At 47.7% G+C, this 26,171-nt stretch overlaps 1 protein-coding gene across 1 annotated transcript in view; it reads right to left on the bottom strand.

Moving 5' to 3' along the window:
- The window catches only part of RARRES1 (retinoic acid receptor responder 1), a 58,122-nt gene extending 33,515 nt beyond the window's left edge, over positions 1 to 24,607 (bottom strand). The window contains exons 1-4 of the mRNA XM_046001446.1: positions 24,069 to 24,607; positions 8,798 to 8,860; positions 5,762 to 5,945; positions 2,360 to 2,496 (exon numbers count right to left, since the gene is read on the bottom strand). Of these exons, the coding sequence (XP_045857402.1) occupies positions 2,360 to 2,496; positions 5,762 to 5,945; positions 8,798 to 8,860; positions 24,069 to 24,347 (663 nt within the window). The 5' untranslated portion in view covers positions 24,348 to 24,607. The remainder of the gene's footprint in view (positions 1 to 2,359; positions 2,497 to 5,761; positions 5,946 to 8,797; positions 8,861 to 24,068) is intronic.
- Between the last annotated feature and the right edge of the window lie 1,564 nt (positions 24,608 to 26,171).

Raw genomic sequence — 26,171 nt, 5'->3', positions numbered from 1 at the left:
TATAGTCAATAATACTGTAACAATGTTGCGCAGTGATGGATGGTAATGGCAGTTTTTGGGTGAGCACCAGCTAATGCACAGAAGTGCCCGATCGCTATGTTGTGCCTCTGAAACTAATATAACATTGACTATCAACATACTTAAAGAAATAAATTTTTTTTAAGAAGTGCTTACTTGATGATGGGCAAATCTTTGCATTCAGAAGATATTTACTAATGATCCATCCACGGGTGAATCCACTGTTTCACCCATCCGTGAAGAAAATGGATTTTAGTATATGTGTTGCCGAAGCGAGCACAAGAAAATGGATTTTAGAAATTTGTCCTTAAGGTTAGTTCATCTTGCCTCTCTTAAAAGCAACTGCCCTGGTTGACTGGAAATGCCACTCTCTCTCTACGTCTTACTTTCCTGACAATAACCCCAGCTTGGGCTAAGCCCACCTCACTCTATCCAGGCCCAGACAGCTCAGCATGACTGGCCCCCCTCTATACTCATAAGCGCAGCTCCTTCCAGGAGCCCGTAGGGCTGCAGAATGCCAAGTCCATGCACCCCCCACACTTCCAACACCTCCACTCTTATCCTCGCTCCCACAAGATGCGTTTGTCTCATTCTTCACTGAGAACACAGAAGCAGTAAGAACTTCACGCCTCCCACCACGATAGCTGGCCTCCTGTCAGCAACAGTGACGCTGCGCCTCCGCCCGCCCCCCCAGGTGAACTCTCCATGTTCTAAGAGCATCTCTTGGATGGATCCTATCCTCTTGCCTACTCAAAGATACGAGCTCCAACAGTTCCTCCTTTGCTTTCCTACAAGTCCACCTTTGCCCCTTGCTACTGGATTTTTCTCATCAACATATAAATAGGTTGTTAAACTTCCAACCTAAAAATACAACAGAAAACAAACTCTCTTTCAACCCTGTGCTTACCCATCCTGCAGCTATGGCCTTTTGCTTTCTTGTTAGTCCCTTTAGAGCTCAGTTCCTTGAGAGACATGGAGTGTCCACTTCCCTTCTCCCCGTCGTTCCCAACGTACTTCACTTGGGTCTTTACCCACACTGTGCCAGTGAGCTAGCTCTGGATGAGCTCTCCAGTGACTTCCAACCACCTAAGTCAAATCATCAATCTCAGGCCTCTTTAGGCAGGATTCTCTGGCAGCACTGGATAGAGTCAAGCTTCATCCCTGAAACATCTTTTCTCTTATCCAAAAACTCTGAAGTTACAAGTGTCACAGGACTCCACACAGAACTTTTCTTTATCTACACATTCTCTGTGATGTCATCCACTCTTGTAGCTTTGAATACCATCTATATGGTAATTTAGAATTTAGTCTATATGCCCGGGATCAAGCTCATTTCTTCCCAAATCTGTTCCCCTGCAGTCTTCCGCAATCAGTGAATGAAAACTCAATCCTTCCAGTTACTCAGGACAAAATCCCAAGACTCATCCCTGACTTTTCTCCTTAGCTAGATCTCCATCCAGCCCATCAACAAACTGATGGCCTAACTTCAAACTATATGAAGAACGAACGCAAACACTTCTCACCACCTCAACTGTGGCCACTGGTCCCAGTCACCCCAGGCTTTGCCTAGATTATTGCCAACACTTCGGGGGTCTCCCTGCTTCCACTCTTGTCTCTCTCTGGTCTGTTCTCAACACAGCAGCCAGAATGATGGTATTATAAGTCAGATCATGTCACTCCTAGGCTAAAAATGCTCTAATGAGTAAAAGATTCTTCTACTTCTACTGGCCCGTGAGGCCTTACAGGAACTGGTCCTCTTCATTTGATTTCCTCTCCTGGCACACTCCCCTTGCTGACTCTGTTCCAGTCACAGTAGCTCACGGCTACTTCTACAACCCATCAGCCACACTGCTGCCCTCAGGTCCTTCTGCCTGAAATCCTCTTCCCTTATGGAGGCATGGCTCACTCACTGTCCCTAGGCCTCTGTTTCACTGTTACCCCTGCTCAAGTTAGAGGGGACTTACTTGAGAAAATGTAAGTAGCAATTCTATCACTCCTTTGCATTCCCTTCTCCCTGATTTTTTCCATTCTGCTTAATACCACCATTTGACACATAATAACTGTTTATTAGTTCACTATCTTTCTCTTCCCTCACCAAAATTAATTTCAGTGAGGGCAGCTCTACCGTGTTTTTTGTTCACTGCTAAATCCACACTCTTTAAAACTATACCTGGTCCATTGCAGGCATGGACATATTTACTGAATGAATGACATGCAAGTAAATGACAGCAAGTAAAACTGTTTCTGTAAAACTAGAAATTCAAAATAACTTAGTCTTAGAACTCTGCATTGCTTGTATCTCTAATGACATAAAATTAATTTTCAGGGTTTTTTTCCTTACCCATTGGTTAACACTGCTGATCTGTGCCATGTAGTAGTGTAAAAACTGGGTTGTCTTTTCCCACATCACGTAAGAGCTGCCAAGAAAAGCCAAACCCCAAATGGGTCTCAGAGAGGGATCAATATGTCCGTGACTATCTGAGAGGGAAGAAAAAAGAAAAAAAGAAAAAGCACTTTTCATTATGGCATTTTGGAGACACAATTTCATATGTTTAGGAATGAATAGGAGCATAAACTCAGCCACATCAGCACTCTCTTACAGCAAGACCTTGTGCTGGACACATGATTTGTTCTTATCTGTTTCTACACCATACAGATTCCCGTGCTTCAGTACATTCAACCTACTGGGTAAAGCTACTCTAAAAAAATGAAGGGCTATTTGTTGTACCATATTAATGCAAAGTAAGAGCTAGAATGATATTCAAAGTTAAAGTCTTGTTAGTTGAGAAGCATTTTTAAATTAGATTGAAAAGTCTATCAATTATCTTCTCCACATTACCTTCTGGTCTGGCTCTACAAGTCCATGCAATGGTCTTAGCCGATTGCTAAATGTCTTTGTCCTTCACTAATCATTGGCTTTAAAGCTAATCAGTGAATTGCCAGTATCTTTGTCCCTGATTTTGACCACATGAAGAAATCAAGTGGGTTTTCCCTTGTGGTATTGTTTTTGGAACTGCAATCTTTTCATTTCAACACATTTATAAAAACCTACTTCTTATCAGACACTGCTAGAAGTGGGGATACAATGATTAATAAATCACCTTTTGTGACTTTTAGGAACTCAAATTTTAGCATGTAATTAATTTATAAGATAACTGTTCATGGACCATCCTTTTATGCAATTTGGTGGAGTGATTCTTAGTTTAAATAAAGGCTCAATAATAATATAATATGTGAGGAATAGGAACAAACTTATCAGGAAACTAATCCTTCTCGGAAGAATAATCTTTAGCACAAATTCTTCTCTGTACAGGTGGAACTTGACTTGGCTGGTTTATAATGCTAGTCAATTCAAGGAGCATTCATGGATTGTGTGGGTGCTGTGAGAGACCCAAAGATGGGTCCCTATCCTCCGCTTGCTGACACTGCAGAAACACAGCTGATACCTGCCTTAAGAGGAGGAGGATCAAAATGCTGACAGAGCACAGGGAAGGGAGTAGTTTCTTTGGGCGGGAGGAATCTGGGGAAAGCTTCACAGAGAAGAGGTTTGAGCGGAGTCTCAGACTCCTGTGGTGCATGTGGGGGTGGGAGTGAGAGAGAATGAAAGCTTCTTTCATCCAGCCACCCACCACAGGACTCATCTCACAGTGCCCCTGTGGGCTCAACAAAGCCATTGCTAATAGGCAAGTTAGTTACACTGAACGCTGGGAAGAATGCGGATGGCAGACAACCCTGCTACAGACTCGTTTAGGTGGCTGGACCCGGGCTGTTTGTTCCCACGTCTTCAGTATTTTCCTCTGTAGCATACTTGGGCTCAACTAAAGGAAATTTGTAAATTCATTAGAAAAGTGAAAATTGTACTTGTCATAAAAACCAAACGACCACTTCTTTAGGGGAAAAATAGTGTGGAGCGAGGATATCCTGAAACGGATTAGATGGTCTCACCCATCAGTTGTAGAGAATGCTGCCCTCCAGAAGCCCAGCACCCCGGACTGACTGCGTATGGAACAGAGGCTGCTGAGATCCGAACCGGCCAATCTGAGGACAGCGCCTCAGTTCTGACTCACTCTTGTCTAAAACCAAACCCTTCCAGTTTAAATAATTTTGTATACAGAGATTGGCTATAAATAGTACCATTACATGCCTCCACTGAACTTAGAGTGACAACAGAACTTGTAAATTGTTAACAAAAAGGTGCCCTCTATTAAAGTAAGTTTTTGGAGCTTTATGCCACACTAAGTTAGATTGTTACAGAATGACCTTGTGGGCATGTAGGATGTATTAACTGAACAAAATGCAGTTTACGTCATGATTAAAAAGTATCCAAAACCTAGTGATCCTGTAGCAAATATTCAAAGAAAAGGTCCTATTACAGTTTCTAAAATTTGTGTTTTAAGGAGACTATATAAAATCTTATTTCCCGGGGCGCCTGGGTGGCTCAGTGGATTAAGCCGCTGCCTTCGGCTCAGGTCATGATCTCGGCGTCTTGGGGTCGAGTCCCGCATCGGGCTCTCTGCTCCACAGGGAGCCTGCTTCCTCCTCTCTCTCTGCCTGCCTCTCTGCCTACTTGTGATCTCTCTCTCTGTCAAATAAATAAATAAAATCTTTAAAAAAAAAAATCTTATTTCCCCAGCTAAGGCGAGAGGGAGGAAATCCCTAGATAAATGTAGATTGTAAGCATCAGTCATGAGCCCATTTATTTCAGACAGTACTAAACATAAGGAAATTCCAAGATTTTGAATTGTCTCTCATAATTCTCTGGAACAGAATTTAAGCTGAGTTGTCAGAGAATGACTATGGCAAACACCCAAGTTTCTGAATTTTAGAAAGGCAAGGAGCAGTATTCTATAGGCAGGTTTTTAAGAACACTTAGTCTTGAGAAATGAAGGGGGCACAGATGCACTCAGGAGTGGAGACCACAGGTCCTGCCATGTGGACATGGGTCCATTACAGTCTCTGGGCAAACGAGGGAGCTGGGAGAGAGCGAGGGATGCAGAGCGCTACACTGGTCAGATGTCAAGCTTAATACCCGAGCATAAGTCCAGAGATGACTTTTGTGGTTTTGCAAATTGGATTTGCCGGTAAGTGCTGAGTCTCAGCTGCTGCCCACACACGCACTCAATAGTGCTGAGGTCAGAAAGCATGAGTTCTGCTTCACTTCAGCTGAGTCACTTCGGAGGGCTGGGCTCATTTCTTATTAAAGACGGCACCACTGCCCATTAGCTCTTGACCTAAGTGAGACAAACTTGATTCCACTGCAGCCTCCCAGCAAGGCCCCGAGACAGCTGGCTCGCCCAGCTCTGTGCGGACGTCTGCGGTGAGCAGACATGGGGGTCTGGCGATGGTGCCTCATCAAGTACGTTTCCAAGGCCAACACTGCAAATCTTTAGAAATGTCGCCTCAGGCTCTGGGTTCAGCCCTGAAAACTTCCCCCCTCTGTGTCTCTCCTGTAGCAATTCTACCTCTTCTTTGAAGGTTGAGCTCTCACCCGGACCCTTGTCTGGAATGCAAAGTGGGGAGATTAAAAGGGCACCGAGAGCTCTTGAGGGAGTTACCATATTGTCCTGGAGACGAAGAACAGGAAAATGATAATTCTGAGATTTTTTTGAATAAAGAGGTGCACCACATTTTATAGAAGAATTAAAGTGCCTCTTTGGGGATAAAAATATACATGATCATTCTATTTAGGATTTAGTCATTACACACATTCCCTAATACCGAAATTCCAGACACTGGTTCATACCAGGTATGCTGATGACATCCAGGGGGGTTTTAAGTTGCTTCATGTGCTTGTAAAGCAGGTAATCCTCTTCTTGTCTTTTGTTCTTCTCAATGAGCCGTGTACAAGTCACGTTAATAGCTGGTCTGGGTTTCTGATTCCTGAAAAACACCCGAGCAGAACATTTCCCCAAATGCTCCTCACCAACCTGAAATAAAGATATTGGAATTAAACAGAATGGCTACTTATCACTGCCCACTGACCCCAATACACAGCTACACACAGGATGGAGTAGTTCCTCGTATGTGGCATCAATATAGATGCAGTGGTCTTGGCTTTGTGGAAAGTGATTTCTGTGCTTACCGCTGAACACAATGGGCCTTCCTCTTTGCTGTCATTTAAACTCCTGCTTTCCGACAATGCCCTTATACAATAATGCTGGGCCTATCTGAAAGAAAGATTGTTGGTGCCTGTTGAGTACTGCTTGGTTCCAACCTCAAGGACAGTAGGTACTTTTTCTACTGTGCACCAACATAATGCTTAGCTGGACCTCAAGCTTGCTAATTTGAACCAAAAGATGAAGTTCGTTCCCATTAACAGAAGTGACAACATCTTCATACTGCCTTATGAATTCGGCTCTCTGATGTCAACTTTACAGATGAAGATACTGAAATCTAAGGAGGAACTTACTCCAAGGTCTCCCAGCTAGTAAATGCTAAGCCAGGAGTTGAGCTCATGTCTATCTGATGCCAAAACCCTGGCTCTATACTAACTCCATCTCTCTACTCCAAGATCTAATTTGGAAGGAATGGAGACAAATGGCACCCAAATAGGACCAATCCAAGGGATGCCTGTTTGCATTTGTATTTAAACACAGACATACTGAATACTCTCGGATCATCCCCTCACTTTTCTTCCAGGCCAGAGACACTTGGAGGTGGACAGTCAGATGCTTCAAATAAACATTAAATGTATGACTCAACCACAGGACAGTAATTCTTCAACCTCATCGGTCACAGATTCCTTACCCCAACAACAACAAAAAAGCCAGAAAAATGCACGTATGCTCAGACCATCACCACTAAGCCTAGAATTTGAGGAAGTTCATGGGCCACTAGTTATGGCCCCACCCAAACCCATTCATGGGCCCCTAAGTTAAGAACTCCTGTTACAGGGGCGCCTGGGTGGCTCAGTGGATTAAGCCCCTGCCTTCGGCTCAGGTCATGATCTCAGGGTCCTGGGATCGAGCCCCGCATCGGGCTCTCTGCTCTGCAGGGAGACTGCTTCCTCCTCTCTCTCTGCCTGCCCTCTCTGCCTACTTGTGATCTCTCTCTCTGTCAAATAAATAAATAAAATCTTAAAAAAAAAAAAAAGAACTCCTGTTACAAAGTGGTTGGTTGAGCAGTTCAGTTCTTTTCACTTTTACAGTCATTGAAACTAGAAGACAACAACCAAAAAGAAACTTTAAATTAAAAAGCTCACAAGGAGACAATTTTAATGAAAATTGGATCTGCTTAGTAAGTCCATTTCTAGCACTAACTCAAAAAACTGAACTATGCTTTACAATGGGAGACCCTTCCTCCTGTGAGTGCTACTTGGAATGAGAGGAAATTTCAGTAGTGCATTAAAATCCTAATTATCGGCTGCAACATGGAAGAAAGGTGAAGGGGACGTCCCAGAAGAGGCTTATCAAAGGCAGAAGAGAGAGCTGGCACATAATCTCTTTTGATGTCTAAGCTGTTTCCAGGAAAGAGAAAAGAAACCGAGTATTGTCTCCTTTCATTTTCCTTCCTTTTCCTACCCTCCCACCCCGAAACAGCTCCACAGAATCAAAGCAAAGCACTCTCCTCATCCCCTGAAATGGAGCATTTCAACTAGCTAGCTGCACTCTTCCCAGAAACATTGTTGGTCAGCATAATCTATTTTCCCTTTACCTTTAATCTAACACTTTCGGTTTGCAATGCTAGAAATCAATGCAGTTTTCCTTATGCTTTAAGAAGATGTTTAGTTCTCGGGGCGCCTGGGTGGCTCAGTGGGTTGAAGACTCTGCCTTCAGCTCAGGCCATCACCCCAGGGTCCTGGGATCGAGCCCCGCATCGGGCTCTCTGCTCAGCGGGGAGCCTGCTTCCTCCTCTCTCTCTGCCTGCCTCTCTGCCTACTTGTGATCTCTGTCCGTCAAATAAATAAATAAAATCTTAAAAAAAAAAAAAGAAAAGAAGATGTTTTGTTCTCAAGCGAAGCAGCAAAGTCAGAATACATGGCTATGTGGTCAGAACTTATTTCTATGTACTGGTAAGCATTCTTCCAGAAGCCTCCCTGTGGGCTGGGGGCCGGGGTCATGCCTTCCCTTTGGAAGCTCTGCCCTCTGAGACACTTGAATGGGATGCTGCCTGCTTTGAGTCAGCACCACGCAGAGAGCATCTGGGCTGGTCTCTCCACCCAAGTTCCAGCTGCTGACTTCCAGCTCAGCCCAGCACATGGCAGCTCATCTGGTCCTAATTTGTGTATGAGTCTTCTGTTTACTCTCTTCTTAAGATCAGGTAAAGGAAACTTGGCAGACCATGGCCTGGCTTGGTCAGGACTGTAGAGACATTAATAATGCCTGAGGCATACATTGCTCTGTGTTTTAGAGAATACTTCTGTATGGGAGCTCATGGAATGGGCCTCATGTAAAGCCGGCCTGCTAAGAAAATGTCAAGAGCTGACAGGAAGAGGAACAGGTTGACATTTGGGAGTGAGTCAATCTAAGCATTTAGAGGTGTGAGGAGGGGGTACCAAAGGAACTGTGAAATTCCCTCCCAGGGGCAAAGGAAGGAGGGGACAGTGGCTCTGGGACTGTTTTAAACGCAGTCTTGCATAAGGCCATGGAGTTGAAGGCGTTCGATTGTGGGTTCCTGTTAGCTCTGCTCTTCAATTCTTGAGAACACAAAACAAAGCATTAAAAAAAACCCAAACCAGATGCTAACCTCCAGGTCACTATACATTCAGATTTTCACCTTTTTAAAAAAATAAATCCATAGGAGTTGCTAACTGAATTCTTCAGCGATTGTGGCAGCTTACCTCTGGGTTATAGTGATCTGTGGTAAACACCAGGTCCACCTGACATCCCTTCTTTGGATTAACCTGAAACAGAGAAATGGAATCTTAGCCTAGTAGAAGCTCTGTTAACATCTTGCTATTGAAGAATCACTCTCTTGGGATAGCAGGGCGTGCAAACAGTAGCCCTAGCATTTATACTGGAATAAATTCATTTTTTACAAGGGGAAAAGAGTTCACATTTTGCTCCAGTCATGATATTATGCTTGCTAGTGTGACATCTACTCACAAAAGGGGGTTGAGGAGGGGAAATGGTTGTACAGAAGGCGCCGGTTGGCTTTGTGAGACAGGATGTGTAAAGGTCAGGCTGGGAGGGAGCGCCTCTCTCTGCCCTAACACGGAGGTGGGTGGATGGGTGGAGGGAAGGCTATACATTCATGCATTCAGGAGGGTGCCAGCCAGGGGAAGCCCTCATGCTCCTGGCGGCCATGGTCAACAGAGAAGACGGCACAATGGTGTGCCCCATTATAGACAATGGTTTTCAGATGGTGGTAAATGAAGATGGGGGGGTGAGCAGAAGTGACTACTTTCACTAAGGTGCCCCAGGAGGATGCCTCAGCTCCAATGCACCCCCAGACCCTGCAGGCAGAGGGGACCTGCCCCTGAGGCTGGAGGTCTGGGAGGGAGTAAACACTGAAGACCCTCAGACGTATGCCCCTCCTTCCCTGGCGGCTTCACCAGCAGGTGGATTTCTAAACTCTGGAAATGCACATGAGGCCTTTTCAACTGTCATCGACTCCAAGGCACAGTTTTAGACTTGACAAAGTCATATCACTGAGGCAATTTCAACTGTTTAGAAGGACTTCATGCCATTTGCCATCAAGTAAGACTCCGCAAACACCGATTTCCTTTGAATCTTAGCCCAGAAACACAACCACCAAACAGGATAGTTATTTTAAATACGCCAGATATCATCCATTTCTACTTTAGATCCTTAAATAATTCTGGAAAGCTAGAGAACAGAGGGATAGGATGCTCTGGCAATTATTAACATAAAGACTATTGAAACATGTGAATGTAGGATGTCACTGTGTCGGGGGTGGGGAAGCCCCCAGAGTAGGGTGCAGGGGCAATCTGCTTAGGACTCGTTTTCAATTTTGAAAAAGTTCTGGGGGCATCTGGGTGGCTCAGTGGGTTAAAGCCTCTGCCTCCTGCCTCGCTGCCTACTTGTGATCTGTCAAATAAATAAATAAAAATCTTTTTTAAAAAAAGAAAAAGTTCTGGTGTAAGTTGAAACACAGACGTCAATGTTCAGCATTCACACACACAAGTCTGACTTCTCCCTCATTCCCTGTTTGCCACCGACCCTGCCAAGCACAGAGTGGGGGATACAGAGAAACAGAACATTCAGTCCAGCCCTACCAGAAACCCACTGCTACTGTGGCAACGGGCAAGTCACTTGAGACATAGCGTGCTCATCAGTGTGGCGGAAAGCTATGCGTGTGCAGGGCGCTAAGCGTAGGGAGGCCTGACCTCGTTCTTTGAGGAGCAGGTACTGGCTGGCCAAGTGGTGGGAATAGTAGGGGTTGCCATTCCAGGGGAGGCAATGAAGCCAGAAAAAAGGCTGTATGGGGAGACGGGCACAAGGTCCTGGAAAGCCTTTTTTTTTTTTTTTTTCTTTCCAAATGAAGAGGACTCAGAACTTCATCCTGAACTCAGAGAGGGAGGAAGTTCCCAGCAAACATAACTATAGTACTTAGGGTATTGTCAAGAATAAGGGCATTAAAAGGGCTTAGACAGGGTCAGGGTAAAAGGTCAATGTACTTCACTATTTTCATCATTAGGAAAATCTATAGAGTTGAGGGAGAGAAAGAACCATGCTGGAAATTAGAGTCTGGCCCAAGTTCCAGGCTAGGGAAGAACCGCAACATGGACTCAAGGTTGCTTTGTTTGGTTTACTTCCACCTGAAGCTCCCGGTGAGTGGTCTGAGATCTGTACGGAAGTCACAGGATAAGGCGTTCCATGGCCCCTGTCTCTGAGACTCCTCAACTTTGGGGTCTTCGCTCCCCAAGTTAAAGGAACGTGAGGAATGGTGGGCTTGCTGCCCATGACTCTCACACCACAGTGGGACCCACCATGAACTAGAACTCGGAGAAGGCAGCCTCTCTGCTTGCCAGCAGGTTCTAAGCCTTGAAATGCTGATCGTGCCAGCCCTGGGCCCTCTCACTGCTCCATGCAGGACCTTCGCTTGCACCCACTTCCAGCTCCCCCACCCCCACGAAATGACGGCCTCCGATAGGAGGGTCAGGGACCATCAAACTTCTTATCAATAATACATGGGGAGTGCTGATTATTTGCCATAGGAAAGGATTAACAAAAGTCTTCCTCATCCTTGATAAAACTGTGCATATTTTAAATGACCTACTTAAGATAATATTTGAAAACAGTTTTTTGAAAACACACAGAGGCAAAAGGAGGTATCAGTACATACTCTGTGTAGGGAAAGAAACAGAACTCAATTAACAAAGGCTATGAGCTGAGTCAGAATGGAGCCTGGCCTTTTGAAGAGTTATTTGCCTTGCTGATTTGATTTCCTTATTTTAATCAGGCACTCTTAAAAGCATCTACATTTGGTCCAAAATAAGATTTTTGTATTTTTGGTTATACTTTATCAGTTACCAAGACGCAGAGCTTTTATCTCCCACAAGGGCCTCTCCCTCCTTCCTTGCATGAGTCACAGCTCCTGCAAGGCCACTTTGCTGGTCCTCCGGAGATAAGCCCCGTGAGCAGCACCAGCCAGCCAGGGCTCCATCGGGGACAGAGTGAATGTCTCGTGCCCCCTGGCCATTGCAGGGCTGTGTTTCCCTCTGGCTCTCTTTGATTACAACTGTTCTGCAGTAAAGAGGCCTCTGTTGGACACCCACCGCAGGAGCTCGGAGTGCAGGGCTAGGTGCTGGAACACGGGGCGACAGGGCAGTGGTAGCCTGGGCCCTCAGCGCAGTGCGGCGGTGGGGGGAGGTTGTGTAGGAGGAGAAGGACTTCAAAGAGATCCTTTTGGAACTGACCATGTGATTATAGATGACTTCAGAGCTATGAAAGGATACCTGGAGGACTGATCCAGTCTCAGGATTGGGGAAGTGACCTCTACACGGAACTGTGAAGATTAAGAAGGAATTCACTGGGGCAGGGGAAGCAGTTCAGGCCAGTCATCCCACGGGGAAGCAACAGTGGGGCGGAAGTTCCCGGAGGAGCTGCCACTGGGGCCAGAGGGCAGGGAGACGGGAGCCAGGATAAGGAGCGGCCACCCCACAGGCTATGGTGAGGATTTTATCAGCAGAGAAATAGGAAGCCAGGAGAGATGGAAGAGATTTTTTAAAAAGATCCTTCTACTGGAGTGTGGAGAGCTGGAGCTGGAGTGAGGAGATGTCCAGAGTGAGCACGGGGCACAGAGACTGCAGGAGGTGAGCGGAGGGTCGTGGATGAACCAAGGTGGGGATGGTGGAAATGGAGAGAAGTACATGGTGGACAGCAAGGAGGGCCATAGCAGGAGGCAAACATTGAATGTAATTCAAGAGCAGAAATAAACACTAGAATGGAAGTTTTATATTAGGACACTATCACACCAACCATCATTTAAACAATGCTTGTATTTAGAGAACAACAGCTACCCTAGTGGGTCTGTGCGGGGGACTGTTCTGAGCACCCCACATGTCCTAACTATGCTAACAGAACTCTGAAGCTGGTTCAAACTCATGAGTAATCAGAGAAATGCAAATTAAAGAAGCCATGAGGTATCTCCGAAACATCACTGGCAATACATTAGAAAGTGTCTAGGGCTACCTGTGGGACGGGTTTGGGGGCTGACCGAGAGAAGTCTGATGTAGCCTGGCTTGGGGACAGTCTAGCTGGCGTGGTCACATCACGCTTACACACACCCTGCAATCTAGCTAACCCACCTCTGGTTCACAGCCCGCAGGAACTGGGATGCTGGTTCCTGGGGCCTCACAGCAGGAGGTTCCTTGAGGCACCGTATGTGTAAGGGGGAGCTGGAGGCACTCTGGTGTCCATCCCTGGAGGGTGGGCAGTAAAATGGGGGTGCCGGCCACAGAGTGCCGTTCGGGGCGACAGGGAGCAAACTCGCTAACATACAGCAATGTACATGGATCCAAAATTCTGAGAGTGAAAACAGAAACAAAAAAACATATGGCATAAAACCAGTTGCAAAAAATTGTCTAAATAAAAATTTGCACACAAATCCAACAATATCTTTTGTAAGAATACAGACAAACAGATGAATACACATCTGACTTTTTTGATGGTGGCCCATGGGAAGGTGGGGGAATGGGGATAAAAGAATAAATTCCAGAAGGAGCCTCCTTGGACCAAAGAAAAAAATGGCTTCCGAAATGAGGTGTGGTTCTCCCTCAGCTTTGGACCCGAGACTGAGAGCCCACGAACAGGCCTTTAAAAAGATAGAAAGTCATTTAAAAATGTTAAGTCCAAAGTAGCTGAGCATGGATGTCCTCACCCCATAATAAGGAGCCCAACTCTCCCCATTGGGTGATCCTCCCTCCACAGCTGGCTCTTGGCTCGCTACAGCTGCACGGGGCAAAGCCAATCCATCCATTCATAGCTACTAAAAAGAAAAAAAAAAGCCAAATAGATATTTTTTTGAAAGAGTTTACTTCTGGGGGCGCCTGGGTGGCTCAGTGGGTTTAAAGCCTCTGCCTTCAGCTCAGGTCATGATCCTGGGGTCCTGGGATAGAGCCCCATGTCGGGCTCTCTGCTCTGTGGGGAGCCTTGCTTCCTCCTCTCTCTCTGCCTGCTTTTCTGCCTACTTGTGATATCTGTCTGTCAAATAAATAAATAAAATCTTAAAAAAAAAGAAAAAGAAAGCGTTTGCTTCTGGGAAAGGTGACAACAGTTCCGGCTCCCCTGCGGGAAGGAGTGTTCCTGGAATATAGCAGGTCATGGTGCTTATGCCCTTCCTCCCCCACCCAATCCCCTCCCCCACTGCTAAACTGCCCAAGTGGGAGACAAATTTGGAAGTCTTATCAGTTTCTTCAAACACAGCAAGAGGTACCACATGCTGTTCTAATATTTTCCAGAATATTGGCCCTTTATATAAAGGGAAAGTCCACAAACAAAGCAAATGACAGTGTGAATGCATAACCCGAAGGGATGAATTAGTAGTTCTTTGCTACAGATTTTTAAATTATGTATAAAAGAGGATTTATGGGCTGTAGCCTAGAACTAACTGCTTTATAATCAGGGACCACTAATGACGTGGATTATAATCTAATCTGTTTTGTTTTCCAGGTTTCTTGGTTTGCCCCCACTGGCCACGAGGAAAGGCGACCCCCTCCCATGTGCACTTTCCACATGCCGAGCCTCACAACGGGCTCTCAGGGGAATGAGCAGCACTTGGATTTTGGGCTTCCCTTGCAGTAGGGAGGCAAACAGGCTGCTTTTAAAGTCCTGTTTGAGAAAGTGTTCAAAGGAAAGTGTACGAAGGAGGACTGGGCTCGGTAGACTCCATTTTGGGAGAGAAGGCAAGAGACACACTCCTCAAATCCTTAGCCAATCGGTCTCAAGCACTGACTGCATGCTTGTAGGTAAGGCATCCTGCGAGCCACGGGGAAAGAACAAATGATAAAGGCGGGATGCATATAACGGGCTCTCACTACATGCTCCTTGGGGTTCTACACACCATCTGTGTGTTCGCACATCCAAGAGCCATTTCGGGTAGATACAGTCATTGCTCCATTTTAAGGATGAAGATATGGAGTTAACCACCCACAGTCAAGAGCTAGTAAGCAATAACGCCCAGCTTCCAACCGCTGCTCTGCCTTCGCCCGGCACAGAAGCTGTACCGGGCCAGCAACCTCTAAGAGAGGGTGGAAAGAAAGCTCTTGAACGTGTGCCTGAGGGGCTGGAGGGAAGGGAGGGAGACAGACGGTGCTTATAACCATGGCTCCTACAGACAAGACCACCCAAACCTTCTGGAACGACAGGGCCAGACATGTGTATCAGTTTCCTAGGGCAGCCATAATAAAGTACCACAAATTGGCTGCCTCAACAGAAACGGATACTCTCACAGCTTTGAAGGCTACAGCTCAAAATCAAGGTGTTGTCAGGGCTGTGCCCTCTCTGGGGTCTGGGCAGAATCCCTCCTTGCCTCTCCCTGGCTCCTGGTGGCGGCCAGAAGTCCTTGACTTCTCCTCAGCTCGCAGCTGCAGCAAGTCAGCCTCGGCTCTGTATTTATATATTTATTCTTAGGATTTTATTTATTTGGCAGACAGAGAGATCACTACCAGGCAGAAAAGCAAGCAGAGAGAGAGGAGGAAGCAGGCTCCCTACTGAGCAGAGAGCCTGATGCGCGGCTCGATCCCAGAAAGCAGAGATCCTGACCTGAGCCAAAGGCAGAGGCTAAACCCACTGAGCCACCCAGGCACCTCTGGGCTCTGTCTTTAAATGGCATTTTTCTCTCATGTGGTCTTCCTCTAAGACATCAGTCCTTGGATTTGGGGCCCATGTTAATCCAGCACGGCCTTATCTTAATCTGATTATATCCGCAGAGACTGTATTTCCACGGAAGGTCAGACACGTGCATGGGTTAGGACTTCAGTGCATCTTCTTTGAGGACACAACAACCCCCAACCAGTGCGTAAGTAAAGATGATCTGAGCTTTTGTAAGGAGCCCGGGATGCGCTATTTCAGGTAAGGTATATAGGGGAACAGGAGCCGGCGCAGGTGAGGAAATCTCCAGGGAGGCCTGGGACTGCGAGAAGCTGAGAGAAAGGGCAAGGAGCCTGGCACAAGGAAGGGAGTGTGAGCCCCGGCATGGAGGTGAGCAGCCAGGCTGGGAGGTTGGCAAGTTAACCGGCGGATATACTTGGAGTAAAGGTTAAGATGGTGGATTGGGGCCAGATTAGAGAAGGCCTCTTACAGAGACTTTATTCTAGAGTGGTGACTCTCCAACTTAAGCGGCAACAGAATCTCCTGGAGAGCCAGCTAAAACCCCTTGTGGTGGGGCGCCCCTCCGGAGTGTGGGGTCAGCACCGGGGGAGGGCCCTGGGGATCAGCATTTTTAAGGCGTGCCAGGTGGTCTGGTTGACCACCACTTGAGACCTTCTCTCGAGGTGCTGAGTGGAACCAATGAAGTTCTGAGGGAGGGGCAGAGGTGACAAGTAGCTCCAGTGATAGTCACCAGTATACAGATGACCGATAGATGGAGGACACGACAATTCTGAGGGCCCAAGGCTTTCTTGAGGACAAAATGGAGGAAATGGAGGAATGTAGCTCAAAGTCTGGTTGACATGGTGTCCCTGGCCATTAGGGGCCTCAGAAGGTTAAAGTACCCTCTGCTTCAGGGAGCCCGACCAGTAAACTCCATGACAGCACAGGACAGGCTCTTGTGCAAGCGGGGGCACCTGAAGGCAGCACTTTGGACCGAACAGTTCAAATACAGAAAATGCTGACGAAAATTCTCTCCTTGCTTCCTATTACATGGAGAACTACTTTGCCAGGTAAAGACATTTTATATATCCATCAAGAAGTTAAAACTGGGGGGGGGGGGGCGCCTGGGTGGCTCAGTGGGTTAAGCCTCTGCCTTCGGCTCAGGTCATGATCTCAGGGTCCTGGGATCGAGTCCCGCATCAGGCTTTCTGCTCAGCAGGGAGCCTGCTTCCCTCTCTCTCTCTCTGCCTGCCTCTCTATCTACTTGTGATCTCTCTCTGTCAAAATAAATAAAATCTTAAAAAAAAAAAAAAAAGAAGTTAGAACTGGGGCGCCTGGGTGCTCAGTCAATTGAGCAATCAACTCTTGATTTCACCTCATATCATGATCTCAGGGTCATGGGATCAAGCCCCGCGTCAGGCTCTAGGCTGAGTGGGGAGTCTGCTTGAGGATTCTCTCACTCTCTTTCTCTCCCTCTGTGCTTCTGCCCGCTCATGCACACTCTAAAATAAATGAATAAAATCTAAAAATTAAAAATAAATTTTAAAAAGAAGTTAAAACTGCCCATTCTAATAGCAACTCTACAATGTCATGGCTTACTTCCAGTACAACAAACCTGTTTACTGTAAAACAAAGGTTTGTTTTCATGTCAACGGATCAAAGGTTCTTCTCCCAGCAAATGTCTGGACTATATTTACATTAGATACAATACAGTGTTTGAAGACAAGTCACTGAAATATCGGTGAGAATATTGGAAATAAACCTGAGGACCTTAATGAGTGATAGAGAATAGATATTTATTTCATTTTAGAAACCTAACATCCCCTTTACACTCACTCAAAAACTTGGAGCCAATGAAAGAGCAGGAACGCGTCCCCAAGAGGGCTTGCTGTTGGCTGCCACAGGGAGACCGTGGAAATGCTGTGACTCTGTTTCCAAAGACACAATTTTGCCAAAAGCTAATCTACAGAAAGAAAACCCTGTGCTCAGGGGGAAACACGGTCCTTGATTTTCCTCTCTTTGTGGACGGTTGCTCAGCACAGTCCCTTCATCTTGCCTGAGAACTCGTGACAGCTTCCAGCTTCATGCTTTCAGGTTGAGGGGGTGGGTAGTGGGGACAACTCCCGTGGGCATCAAGTTCCCGGGTGATTCTAATCTCCCTTCCCACACACACCGGGCCCCGCTGGCCTGACAGACTCAGCTTCTAAATGTCCCCTCCAGCCTTCACATTTGGTAAGAAAATATAAATGTCCTGCCATTTCAGTAAAAGCAAACTTTTTCATTCTGGAAGGTTAACTTTATGAGTCAGGCTCAGTGACAGAGAAGGAAACGAATCATTTGTGGATGAAAATTGCTGTGCTGTTCTTATGTTCTGGACAGAGCTTCAGTGTGTTCCATTAAACCCGGGAATTATCATACCGCATTTTCTTCTCTTAGGCAATGCCAGATAAAGCAGTCTACTGAACGAAAGTCTGTGACCTTCTCAGGCTCCATCCCGTGGGGTCCAAGGAGACCTTTGTACATGAACACTCTGCTTTATTAGGTTAAGTACCAGTAGACAAAAAGACACAGAGCGTATAGCCAACTCTGATTCCAAGTTCTGGACCCTTAGAAAGAAGCTAAACTGGAAATGGCCAGAGGCAGTGTTACCCTCCCCTTCCCCTCTAGCTCAGGGTGGGGCTCACTGGACAAGACTGGTTACGAGAGGGTTACTAGGTGCTGAGTCTCCCTCATCCCTCTAGAAGGGCTGGGCCAGGTTCAGCTTGTGTTCCGGATGCCCCATGGCCCCAGCACCCTTCCAGCTACCTTTATATTCGCTGAACAAATATTAATATTTAGTATTTCTTCCTTAGAGGGCTCAGTGTCAGAGGAATGGAGAAACAAAGAGGCCTGAGGTCTTCCACAGTACAGAAACAGACACGGTCCTGTTGAGGAGTGAGCACAAGGCAGCCCCCATCAAGTACCAAGACAGCGGGTGGAGGACAGACATGTCTGGAGGCGAGGAGATTACCAAGGCAGTGATGAGCCAGACAAGAGGCGTGAGCGAGAGCTGCTATTTCATGGGTCCAGTCACGTGTCTGGCAGTGTGGGGAGTATTTGCATGAGCCCATAGCCACCCCAGAAACTGGGTGAGGTAGGCTGAATAACAGTCCTCAACGATGTCCACGTCCTAATTCCGGAGATCTATAAATATGTTACTTAATATGGCAAAGGGAACTTCACCAATGTGAGGACTGAGGGGCCTCAAACTAAGGATCCTGAGATTGGCAAAGAGCCTGGATTATCCCAGTGGCCTTAACCAACGTGTTTACAAGAGTCCTTTTAAGGAGGAGAAAGTAGTGTTGCATCCAGGAGATGCTGTGCTCTTGGCTTTGAACATGGAAGATGGAAACCAAAACGGAAACCTGAAGAAGGGGAGGAAACAGTTTCCCCCCTAGAGCCTCTGGAAGAAAGGCAGCCCTTCCAACACCCTGATCTAGACTCCTTTGGACCATCGACTTCCGGAATTGTAAGAGAATAAACCTCTGGGGTCTTTTTTTTTTTTTTTAAATATTTTATTTATTTGACAGAGAGAAATCACAACTAGGCAGAGAGGCAGGCAGAGAGGAGGAAGCAGGCTCCCCGCAGAGCAGAGAGCCCGATGCAGGGCTCGATCCCAGGACCCCGGGATCATGACCTGAGCCGAAGGCAGAGGCTTTTAACCTATAAAAGTTTGTGGTAACTTGTTACAGCAGTGGAACTAATTACAGATGGTAGCGATTCTTACTGTTGTGCGCCGAGCGGGCAGGTCTTTGGGGACCACTGTGGTTTTATGTCCATCCTGCACACAGCTATGGTACAAGACCCCCTTTGACAACTCGACTTTACTGGGTCAAGATGTGCTGACCAACCACAAGATGTAATTTCAGGTGGAGACTTGCTACGGCTACCATCCCCAGCCCCTCCTGTGGGACCAGCTCTGAAAAACCTCTCCAACGGAGGCACCACCGCAAAGGCAAATAAGTGCCAAAGCTGCATATGTGAGGAGAAATCTCTAGAGTGACTCATTGTCCACAGACAGAGATCAAAGGGCAGGTAGGACTGGGGAGCTACTGCGTGTATTTAACATTCCAGCTTCACTGATTCCATGCCAGGGCTGAGTATTAATAGTCCATCTCTAACAGAACCACGTAAGCTGGTCCAGGAAGAGCGTGCAACTAAGGCAGAGTCCTGGCGGTTAGATTCACAACCCTCCTCCACCAGCGAGCTTTTAGTCGGGGCCACTGCTCATAATCTGTGATCACACACACCCCTGTCTAGGACACCACACGTGGCAAGACAAGTGGAAAAGTGTTGTGGGCTGCTAAAAAAAAAATTTGTGGTTCAAAACAATTTATTACAAGGAAGTCCTAAGCATTCCTACTTCCTAGCTCATCTGGGTGCAGTTGGCTTGGGTGAGTGGGGCTAAGTGCCAAAGAGGCCAAGGCCTAAGCTTATCGTCAGGGCCAGGTGGCCTTTTCCCATCCCGTGCTAGGCCCAGACTCTGCAGTTAGGGTTTTGTGGACCAGACGGGTGCTGTGGTGGGAGGCTGGGCACAGACCTTGGGTGCACCTGTGCTTTTTCAGCACGAGCAATGCCTGGGAGGCAAGGAGAGGGTATGCCTGTTTTGGGCTCTAGGGTTAGGTTCCATCCCCAGGGCTGTGGGAGGGCACACGGAGAGACACCATGTTCATCTTGCAAATTCCACCCTGTTCTGCGATGACTATAAAAGCAGCTTGGAGGCTTCCTTGAGTGAAAGTAAAGATTGGACAGAGATAGAGGAAGGTTTTCCTTAGCAGAGTAAGTGCTCTCCTAAAAGCCTGTGGCTCAGTGGACAGGCTCTGTTCAGCTGTCAGACACGTGGGAGGGTGCCCATAGTAGCCCAGCCTGTCTGTGCCGACAGTGGCCTGAGGTTTGCCAGAAGTCCATTGTTTTGCTCCCAAACTCGCCAGTGGTACCTATTGCCTAATTGCATGCAAAGTGTCACATAAACTGTGAAGAGTGGAAGCAATGTATATATATATATATATATATATATATACATACATACATACATAACACATAAAATGTCCACAAAATCCAAGTTAAATTTGAATTCGGTGTGGATGAGTCAAGGTTGAGCAAGAAGATAAAAGGGTAAAAGCAGAGGATTATACTTTGTATTTTTTGCAAGTGCTCCCTGCACTGTAAGTAAACCAAAAGAGAAATGAGATGATCCATAGAGGCTGAGTTTTCTTGCTAGGAAAACTGCAAGGGGTGACAATGAAATGGCCTTGGCCCTATACCTAAATAGGTGGTACATTTACATTTACTGTTTTTAATTTAAATTGAAGCATTGTGAGGTATGGGCATAACCTCTCTTCCCCAACACAGAAGCCAAGGAGTGCAGCGGACATTCACCTGAAGTGTCCAATCCCCAAACAACAGCGGATTCCTGAGTAGGTTGCTTTCCTCATGAAGTACGTGCACACAATCTCTAAATGCCAAGGGAAGGGCTGGCCTCTCATCTGCTAGGGGCAGTGGTCTCAGGACTTGCTAAGACCCAACTCAGTGAAAGGGGCAGCCTCTTAAGGGAGGAAGGAGCTGGGAGTGGGGCTGATCTAGGATCCCCTGGGTATCAGCGTCACCCAACACCTCCCACCACTCTGCACTGCGGGTCATGAGGCTGTGCCACATGCTACGTGGAGGGTAAAGCCAGAAGAAAGACAGCACCAGGCAGGACAGTGAGGGAACACAAGCTGTGGCCTGCAATCTCTCCCTATAATTTAGCAAACAAAACAAAACACTTGGCTCTTTCCGCAGCTGTATCACTGATTTCTTTTCAAAACTTAGCTACATTGACTACCACAGCTATTACTGGATTTCACCACAAGAGGGCGATAGTGTTTCTAAAAATGAGAGATTCTTGCACACCAAGAAATCAATCCTATCAGGGCTCGAAGAGGTCTTAATATCACTTGGTTCACCGGTTTTCAAAATCTTTTTGGCTGAAACCCACAGCAAGAACTGCATTCTTCATAGCGAACTAGTTCATAAATATATATTTGAAATTCATTTTAGGTACAATTTCCTCTTACATTTGCAAAGCACTTCTAATAGTTTGTATTCCAACAAATTTTGTTAAAAATAAACCAACAAACCACAAAACATCTGCAACCTACCAGCTTGATTTCCTAACCCACTAGTGGGCCATTACTTTGAAAACCCCTGACTTGGCTTCAGCCTCTCATCTACAAAGGGTTGCACAGACCCTTAGGGTGAAGAGGGCTCCCTAGGAGCTCTACTTTTCACACACGCACCCAGCCCCCTGTTCAACCTAGGGGCAGTCCTGGATGAGTGACAAACATTGTGTAGCAACTGATCACTCACTCTGGAAATGCACCAATTTAATAAAGAATGCAGACCCATTTGGGGGATGTACCATTTTTCACTTCTTGTCAATACTATGACTGTTCTTGGAAGTAGAGCAGAAATTCCTTAAGCCACTACACTGAAAGGTCCATGCAGGTGATGTCTGTGCTCCTCACTCAGGTGGCCAAGAGAATGCTTCAAAACTGAATGAATCTCAAAGAGGCTTTCCCATCAATCCCACCCCAATCTGAATTGGGGCCATAATATCTAGCCCAGTGCCAGGCACACTGTAAGTACTCAAGAAATAACTCATGGATAAATGGATCACCCCTTAGACAGTATAATGGTAACTCACATTTTTATATTTTACAATTGGTACTTCTATCCTCTTACAGAATTCTTAAAAACACCTAGGTGTTTGGCAGAACATGGATTATTTCTTCAAATGAGGAAATAATCAGAAAAGACATGATCTTTCCTCTCTGGGTTGTGTGGCTCACTGGAGGCATAGCAGGGGCTGGAATCTGGGTTCCCAACAACACCATGCCAACTGGTCACCCATATTCTGGGATGGCAGCTCTCTAGTAGGAAAGGGCACTCACTCTCAGGGGCCCCCTGCTAGACTTCTGCTACCCTCAGGATCCTGGCAGGCCACTGCCATAAATTAAGACACACCTTGCGCCAGGCTGCCTTGATCACCCCTGAAGGTGGGTTCTCATTTAGTGGTGATGTTTGAAGGTGGTAGAGGAATTGGAGAAAAAATTTCACTGAATTCCTGCAGAAAAACTGAAACCCCTTCACTTTTAGGAGATTCTTGGCCCTGAAAGTCAGTGAGCTCTCTTTCCTGGCTCCTCGATTTAAAAACATTTATAACCATTTTCAGAAGAAATGTAAAGGTAAACCAAATGACAATAGGAAGTTATCTTTTTTTAGAGTCAATACCCTGAATTCTTCTGCGTATTAATTACCACTCCCCTCCCCATCCCTGCCCACCCATGCACATCTGCCTCTAATGTATTGATTTATTGCCCCACCCCTTTTTTTGGTCAAAGGAGAACCTTTAAAGTTCAGGAACACTATACTATTACAGATGAAATACACTGAGCTCCGTGTGGAAGAGACGGAGAATTTTTACTGAATGCACTTGGGTTTCGAGAGAGCTTAGTTATCTCATGAAAGACACCAAGTATTTAATTTTCTTTCAAGGGGAGGACTAAATGCATAAAAAAAGCAAAGTATTATTATTTAGTTTTTTATGGCCTTGGAAGGAAGAAAAGAATTCCCAGAACTTGAAAACTGACTTTTCTGTAGGGAATCCTCCTCAGTGATAACGAGGGAGCAAATCATGGACCCTCTCTTTGAGCTCTAGGAGGCGGTTACTCTCCTACTTTGATAGAAAGTTCTCAAGCTCTGTTTCTTCACTTCTCTGATGAACTAGTAACACTGAACTTCTTTTCTCCGTGAGAAAGCAAAGATTGTTAAAACAGGTGAGAAAAGTAGGATGACTTTTTCTAAGAAAAATTTTATTTCATCCATCAATAAATTTAACCACCTGAGGTACAGGATTAAGTCTCTGAGCAACAGAGACTGTGTTTCCAAAAGGCCTTCCCCACCCCTGTATCTGACACCAAGTCTAGAACAAAAATCCTACTGCCCCTCTTTAAAACTCTATGTATTTACACTCTACACTCAATTCTAGATTTTATGTGACCGAGTCTGCAGGCTTTGTGGGGTATTTGGGGATTACTGGAAAGAGCGTCGCTACTTTGGGGACAGACTGAGTGGAGTTCTGTAACTCTGCAACCTTCTGTTTGATGAAGAAAGCAAAGTAGCTCCACAGACACAAAGAAATAAGGGTCCAACCGCCAGTGCCTGGAAATCAACCAAATCAGGAGCAGCCAAATTCTCATCCATTCCATTCACATGGAAAGCAGCCCTGGTTCACGCCCATTAAACCAGAAGCCAGCATTAGGAAGGTTCCTGCCCTCCGGCCAACGCACCAATTCCAACCACATCATCCCGAGGCCCTAGCAGCGTTGCCTGCTGTTAAGAGACAGTGCGTCCACGGTCTGCAGGGGAACTGGCACAGATTTTAGAAGTCCCGCCCAGGACGTCTGCTGGAGCCAGGTGGGTCTCGCAGTGACCACTCCTTTGGCAAGCACCTCTGGATAGTCCCAGACAAGATCAAGCCACGCCGTTGGGGCCTGCACCTCAGTTTCCCCATGCACCTCTTTCCCAGGAATGGGAGCTGCCCTGTGAAAAATCTACGGCCTCATAAACGGCGAACGAGCCAGCCGGCTTTCCGTGGACTCTGCGCAACCATGGGCCCCTGCACCGCCTGACCACTCCGGGGCCGCCGAGGCCCTCGCCGGATCTCCCCCAGCGTCGTATTCCGCGGGGCGGACGGGCGCGCGCGCACAGGTGTCCTGCCCACGCGCTGCGCGGCCGTGTCACTCGGGCACTCACCGTGGCGCGGCCCTCCAGCACGGCGGGCAGCACTCGCAGGGCGCTGGGCGAGCCCGCACGGAAGTTGAAGAAGTGCAGCGCCGCGCGCGCCGCCTGCTGCAGGAGTCCGCGCGGGAACTCCGCGTCCTGGAGCCCGGGGGAGTCCTCCGGCCCCTCGGCCCCCGCGGGTGCCGCCGCCACCCCTTGCAGGGCGAGCAGCAGCAGCGGCGCGAGCAGCAGGGCAGCGGGGCGCGGGCCCCGGGGCCCAGACGCGGGCGGCGGTTGCCGACGGGGCGGCATGGACGCGGACTGCAGGCGCGGCGTTCGACGGAGCGAGTTCCCGGCGGGCTGTGCCGGCGCTCGAGGAAATAAGGCCGCGACCGGCTCCTCCCCTCCGCCCCCGGGGCGGCCCGCTCCCGGGAGCCCGGGTCCTCGCTCGGCCGCGCCCTCTCAGCGCTTCCTCCGGCCCCGGGGCCCCTCCGCCCCGCCCCACTCTGCCTGGGCCCCCAGCTGCGCCGACTCGAAGCCCCGACGCGGCGGCGCCTTTGCGGCGCGGGGCCGGGGCGTCTGGCCCAGGCTGCGCGGGCAGAGGGACCGGGGTGGGGGGGTGCGGGGTCAGTGGAGACTCCTCCTCCGAGGGAGCGCAGCTTGCCCGCCACCGCCCTGCGCCCCCAGCCCAGTCGGGGACCCGGCTGCTCTCTGCCGTTGCTTCAATTTCGAAATCCTTTGGGTTTCAGAGCGAACCTGCTTCAGTTCTCCAAGGCTTGGAACTTCGGTTTCCCAGACTATGGAATTGGGGACCGCGGATAAGGAGGCGGGACACAGCCAACACTGATGGGGGGGGTCCCCTGTGGCACAGTGACGTTGGGAGTGGGACAGGTCGTTGGATGGCTGAGGCTGGAGAAGAGATTGTAGTGGTCAGCAAGGCCCTTCACCCCTTGGTCATTGCGGGGGAGGTTGGTTCAGGTGTAGGCTTGGGACCCTATTCGTGAGCGAATCACGAGTTGTTGGTGAGGTCTTGAAGAGGAACTGCCATGCTTCTCTAGAGAGCGTGCTCTCTCCTCCCCCTGCCGCGCCTTTGAGAGGAAGCCTGTAGCCCCGAAGCTGCTGGTTCCCTCATGCCACCCTTCAGAAAGTAGGCATCAGGATGAAGCCAGCTCCGTGGAAGGTAGAAATGAGGCACGGAAAGACCTTGGGGGATATTATCTGCTGGCTCAGGACCCCCCGGAAACCTGCCCTATCTCAAGACTTTACAGTTACAAGAACCAATAACCCACATTTATTGTTTAAGCCAACTTGGGCGTGATTTTGTTACACCAGTGGAAAAATTCCTAATGCATTGCTGAAGCAGGAACCAGAGATACAAGGCTGTCGTGTGTGTGTGTGTGTGTGTGTGTCGGTGTCGGAAGTCTGCTTGCACCAGCACTGGGGGACACAGTCTGGGAATACCTCAGCAGCCCCCTACCTGGAGAAGACCATATTGGCAGATCCCACCAGCTGGGCTGAACCAGCTGGTGAAGGGACATCTTTCACATCCACTCCCAGCTAGGGCTGTGCAATCTAGCCAGCCACAAGGGTCAGGCCAGGCTGGGAGCCTAGAGAAGTGACTGCTCCCAAGTCGGACAACTATCAGCTACTCTCTCGGGCTCTTTAAGAAAAGCAGGGGCAGGAGGAAGATAGGGGGAAAAAGACCCTGCAGGAGAGGAAGGAATCCCTTCGAGACTTGAACCTGGGCCAGGGTTGAGTCCCACCCAGGGATGATGGAATCACTGGGGTGGATGGAATATTTTGTAAAGGCCTGAGTATTCTTTATTGATAACTTGGGTTTCTCCCCTCCTCTCATACCTGATCATGCCAGTGCAAGCCCCACCCCCCATGGGGCTTGGAAAGCACAGATGATATCAATTATTAGAAAACTGGTAAAAACAACTCCTATTTATACACGAGTGAGACTGCAGGATGTAATACCACAACCCCTTCCTACATGCTGATGCTTGCACAGACCATCTGGAAGGACAATCAGAAACTGGGAACAGCAGTTGCCTCTGAAGAGGGAGCTGGGGTGGGAGGAGATTACTGGAACTGCAAGTCTTTGATTCCCTGCTCTCAGCTCTGTAACAGCAG

The sequence above is a fragment of the Meles meles genome, chromosome 4 (assembly GCF_922984935.1).
Source record: "Meles meles chromosome 4, mMelMel3.1 paternal haplotype, whole genome shotgun sequence".
NCBI classification, from domain to species: domain Eukaryota; kingdom Metazoa; phylum Chordata; class Mammalia; order Carnivora; family Mustelidae; genus Meles; species Meles meles.
Note: the sequence above shows the minus strand (reverse complement) of the source record. Positions and strands in the feature narration are given on the sequence as shown.